Below are 4253 nucleotides of genomic sequence, written 5' to 3'. Positions count from 1 at the left end.
GGGGGGGGAGGAGGGGGAGGGGGAAAGAGCACACGGGGGGGGGAGAGAAAAAAGTCACCCGGGGAGGGGAGGTGCCAGGGTCCAGGCAGGGAGGGGGGGCCCTCTCCCCCAAGGGACAAGGGCAGCCTCCGAGGGGCCTGGGCAGGAGGGCAGGAGCCCATCCTCAGGCCGCCGGCCAGAGTAAATTTAGCCACAACTCACGCGCCTCCACGTCTGCTCACGGCCAGCTGCCCTTTTCCACGGCGGGAGAATCCGGCCTCTTTCCGAAGAAGACCGGCAGCCCCTCGTTCCAAGCCTTTGGGTCCCGGGAGATGAGCTGACCTTTCTTCCAGAGGGAATTCCAGCACGGGAGCGGGGGGGGGGCAGATGGTCAGAATATGAGGGGGGGGCTGGAGAGGGGCTCCCTGCCCAGACAGAAGGGAGCAACTGCTCTCAGGTCCCTGGTGGCGGCAAGGTCACCTCGTGGTCGGCTGGGGAAGCGGGTGCGGGATTCTCCCCGCCTGAAGTTTTCAGACCAGGACGGAAGGGGCCCCCACCCCCGAGTCTGGAGTGGTCAGCCAAGAGCCTCTTCCTCCTCTTCCCTTCCGCTGCAGGTCCCCACTGGACGTACGAAGGTAAGCGGAAACGCCTGCCAGCTGACCGGAATGGCAGAGGGGCTCCCCCCACACACACACAGTCCAGAAGGGCCCTTCGGAGGTCTCCGGTGGGGAGGGGGCCAAGAAAGAAGGCACTTCCACAATGGGGGGGGGTCATTCTGCGTCCCGGAGCCATCGGCTTTTCCTCTTCTCCCCAGGCCCCACCGGTCAGAGGCACTGGCCCGAGAGATACCCAGACTGCGGACGGCAGGCTCAGTCGCCCCTCGATATCCAGACAGCTTCGGTCCAGTACGATCCCTCTCTGCCCCCCATTGAGCCGGAGGGGTACCGAGACCCTGGGAGCGGCCCCTTGACCCTGACCAACAATGGCCACACAGGTGAGAACATTCACGGGAGATCTTCTGTTATCTCTTCTTTGTCTAAAAAAAAAAACAACCTTTATTAAGTTTCTACCTATAAAAACAATTTAAACAAACAACCTAGAAAGAAAAAAGGAAGGAAATGGACGAGTGACCAGATAAACCTAAGCAACACACACAAGGGATTCAGTCTCGGTGGCCTTCTGTACGTGCACAGAGACACAGTTGTTTGTTCAACATCAATCAATGTCTTCTTACACTACACACATATATTGAAGACATAACTTGCGACCCAATATTGAATATTTGTGTCTGGTGTGTGGAATTGTGGGTTTGTGTCCTTTAGTCCTTCAGAGCTGTGGCTTTATCTTGACAAGCTGTGGTTGAGAAGGCAATGCTTTCTCCCTCTCCCCCACCTTGAGGACTAGTCACTCTAGAAAGAGCACCATGCCGTAGACCTCAGTGGTGGGGGGCTCTCACACACACACACAGGCCGGCCACTGGCTGCAGGCCGAGGTGCTGCTGGCCCTCCCTCCCTCCCCCGCTCTCTCTGCCTCCCCAGTGCAGCTCTCGCTCCCCGGGAACCTCCACCTGCATGGCCTGCCCAGCCTCTACTCCGCCGTGCAGCTGCACTTCCACTGGGGCAACAGCCAGGCCGTGGGCTCCGAGCACCGCGTGGATGGCCAGTCCTTCCCAGCAGAGGTAAGCCCTCCTCCGCACCTTCGCGCAGGGAGCCCCGGCCGGCCCCTTGCTGGGGTGTAGACACCCAGGAGGCTCATCCCGGCCCTGCAGACTCCCCCGCCCCCCTCTGGGAAGCCTGGTGGGAGAGCCCTGCCCCGTCTCCAGGCCCCTTTCCATGGGCCGGTCGGGGCCCCTCCAACACCTGTGCCCCCCCACCCCCAATGACTTGGGGCCCTGGCCCTGTGGGTCCTGCTGACCCTGCCTCCCTGAATCCCGGCTGCCAGGGGTGGCGTCCTCCCCTCCTTCGTCCCTGGTGTGTCGCAACACCCCTTTCGGCCCTCAGCAGGACTTTGCCCTAACAGAGCCCTCTGGCGACAGGCTGGAGGGGGGAGGGAGGGAGGGCCAGATAAAGGGGGCCTGGCTGTCCTCAAGAAGAAGTCCCCACTCCGCCTTTCCCCCCTCGGACTCCTCCTGGTCCTCTCACGTTCTCAGCTTCACGTGGTCCACTTCAACTCAGAGAAGTACGCCAACCTGACCGAGGCCACAGAGCAACCGGATGGGCTGGCAGTGCTGGCCGTTTTCTTGGAGGTGAGCGTCTGCAGGGCCACCGCACAGGGCAGTCGCGCCTCCCTCCCTCCCCTGGTTCTTCCACTCGCCACCCAACCCGTCCTTAGACAGCCAAGGGCCAAGCAGCGGTGGGATTGGTGGGCGTGGCAGGGGAAAGTGGCTGCAAAATGCCCACTACTTCCTCCCGGTCAGCTGGGACTCAGGAGGCAGGGGGCGGAGGGGCGGGGAGGAGCCACCTTCTTCTCCTTCTTTGCCTCCGGCAGGTTGACCCCGTGGAGGAGAACCCTGCCTACAGCCACATCTTGGACCACCTGGACAGCATCCTCTACGCAGGTGGGGGGCAGGGGGGTGCTGGTGGGGGTGGGAGGGAGGGAGGGAGAGGCTGGGGCTGCCCTCGGGGGCCCTGAAATCCTGGCGGGGCTCCTCTGGCTGGGCAGGGGGCTGCTTGAGACGCACGGCCATTTCGCAAGGGGAGGGAGAAGGGACCATTCGGGATGGAAAATAGACTTTATGCTCCCAGTAATGGGGGGGGGGGGTCCTCAAGGGCAAGAAGCCCCCGGGCCCCCTGTTCATTTCTTGGAGCTGGCAGTGGGGGCAGACTAGGCAGGCCCCCATCTTATACAGCCTCGGTGGGGGGGGGCAATAGGAAGACCCCCAACAGCCAGCCCTGGACTCTCCCCGCCCCCCTCCGGCCCCCCCCCACCTCTCCTGCCCCCATTCTGGCTTCCTCTCCCCATTCTCCCGCTTCCTGAACCCGCCAGAGCAAGAGGCCCCCGTGGCTGCGTTCAGCGTGCGAGAGCTGCTCCCGGCGCACCTGGGCCACTTCTACCGCTACAGGGGCTCGCTGACCACCCCGCCTTGCTACCAGAGCGTGCTGTGGACGGTCTTCCGCCAGCCCGCCCGCATCTCTGCTGCTCAGGTAGAGCCTGGAAGGTGCAGGTCGAGGCAAAGGGCCTGCCTGTTGGACAGGCGGGAGGGGGGGCCAATAGAAACAGGCCCCGCACGCCCAGCCCGCAAATCCCTCTGGAGGAAACCAGCAATTGGCTCAGCTGACGTCTTTTCTAGCTGGAGAAGCTGCAGAAGTCTCTTTATTCTACAAAAGATGGGAAAGCGCCCTCCAACCCGCTGGTCAGCAACGTCCGGCTGCCCCAGTCCTTGAACCAGCGCCTGGTCCTGGCCTCCTTCCCTGTCGGTGAGCACAGACGCGACTGTCCTGGGCGCTGAGGCTGCCCTCTGGTGGACACGCTTGGCCCAGCACCACATCCAGGCTGCTGCAGTAAAGTGGGTGGGGGGTGGGTGGGGGAGAGAGGGGGCAGCGTGGCTGCTTCCCCAACAGTTTCCCTCCTTTCCCTTCCAGGGGCGTCTGGATACTCTGCAGGTGGGACTTCCCTCCCGTGACAATGGCGCAAGTGGGCCTGGCGGGACTGCCCAGCTGCGGTGGCGGCGAGGGGGGGGGAGCTTTGCCCATCCAGCCCAGCTCAGCGCTGCCCTGGGGCTGCAGGAGGAGGAGGAGGAGGAGGGGGAGGGGGAGGAAGAGCTGGGCATCGTGGGTGGCGGTGGGGGGGGCTCCGTCTTCCAGTCGCCAGGCCAAGGAGACGGACAGGAGCCAGCGGGACCGACCTCCTTTCTGGAGCGCTGGGACGACACCCGCGGTGGGACCTGACGCGTCTCCCAGTTACGGACTTCCTGGCTCCCACCTCAGTTTGTTCACAGTGGTTCTAGTCCTCAAAGAGGAAGTGCATTCCATTTTCAATCTGGGTCCTGACCTCTTTCCCTCTCTCTCCCTTTCCAGGGGAGGTCGTAGCCATAATTGCTGCAGTGCTCCTGGGCTCCCTGGGGGTCTTCCTGGCTGGCTGGGTCTTGGCCAAGAGGAGGCGGTGAGGAGCCGGTGGACGTGGCCGGACCAAGGAGCTCCCACCCGCTTTGCTCTGGAGGGGCAAGCGGCGGAGGTGACCCTTCCCCTGTCCCTCTCCTCACCACCTGGAGCGCCAGGAATGCGAAAACCTACAGAGAATTTATCTGGATATTTATTAAACTTCCTCCACCCACA

At 63.1% G+C, this 4253-nt stretch overlaps 1 protein-coding gene across 2 annotated transcripts; it reads left to right on the top strand.

The window, feature by feature from the left end:
* The first annotated feature begins 723 nt into the window (after window positions 1-723).
* On the top strand, window positions 724-4253 carry CA14 (carbonic anhydrase 14). 2 transcript variants are annotated; one of them, XM_070766483.1, is made up of 8 exons: window positions 724-973; window positions 1518-1657; window positions 2129-2224; window positions 2467-2536; window positions 2965-3122; window positions 3269-3395; window positions 3561-3581; window positions 3996-4253. In XM_070766483.1, exons 1-8 carry the CDS (start codon window positions 739-741, stop codon window positions 4082-4084), a joined length of 936 nt encoding a protein of 311 aa, XP_070622584.1. In that variant the 5' UTR covers window positions 724-738; the 3' UTR covers window positions 4085-4253. The 2 variants fall into 2 exon arrangements, with proteins under 2 accessions (XP_070622584.1, XP_070622585.1); XM_070766484.1 differs by having other exon boundaries at window positions 792-973; window positions 1448-1657.

This window comes from Erythrolamprus reginae, chromosome 13, assembly GCF_031021105.1.
Source record: "Erythrolamprus reginae isolate rEryReg1 chromosome 13, rEryReg1.hap1, whole genome shotgun sequence".
Lineage (NCBI taxonomy): Eukaryota > Metazoa > Chordata > Lepidosauria > Squamata > Dipsadidae > Erythrolamprus > Erythrolamprus reginae.
This window is presented reverse-complemented; position numbering and strand designations above follow the sequence as displayed.

Bases quoted from the DNA above. Each gene is read 5' to 3' on its own strand.
- CA14 (XM_070766483.1), top strand. From the start codon at position 739: ATGGGGGGGGGTCATTCTGCGTCCCGGAGCCATCGGCTTTTCCTCTTC. The intron at 974-1,517 runs GTGAGAACATTC...CTGCCTCCCCAG, and splicing joins GACCAACAATGGCCACACAG to TGCAGCTCTCGCTCCCCGGG. The intron at 1,658-2,128 runs GTAAGCCCTCCT...TCACGTTCTCAG, and splicing joins GCCAGTCCTTCCCAGCAGAG to CTTCACGTGGTCCACTTCAA.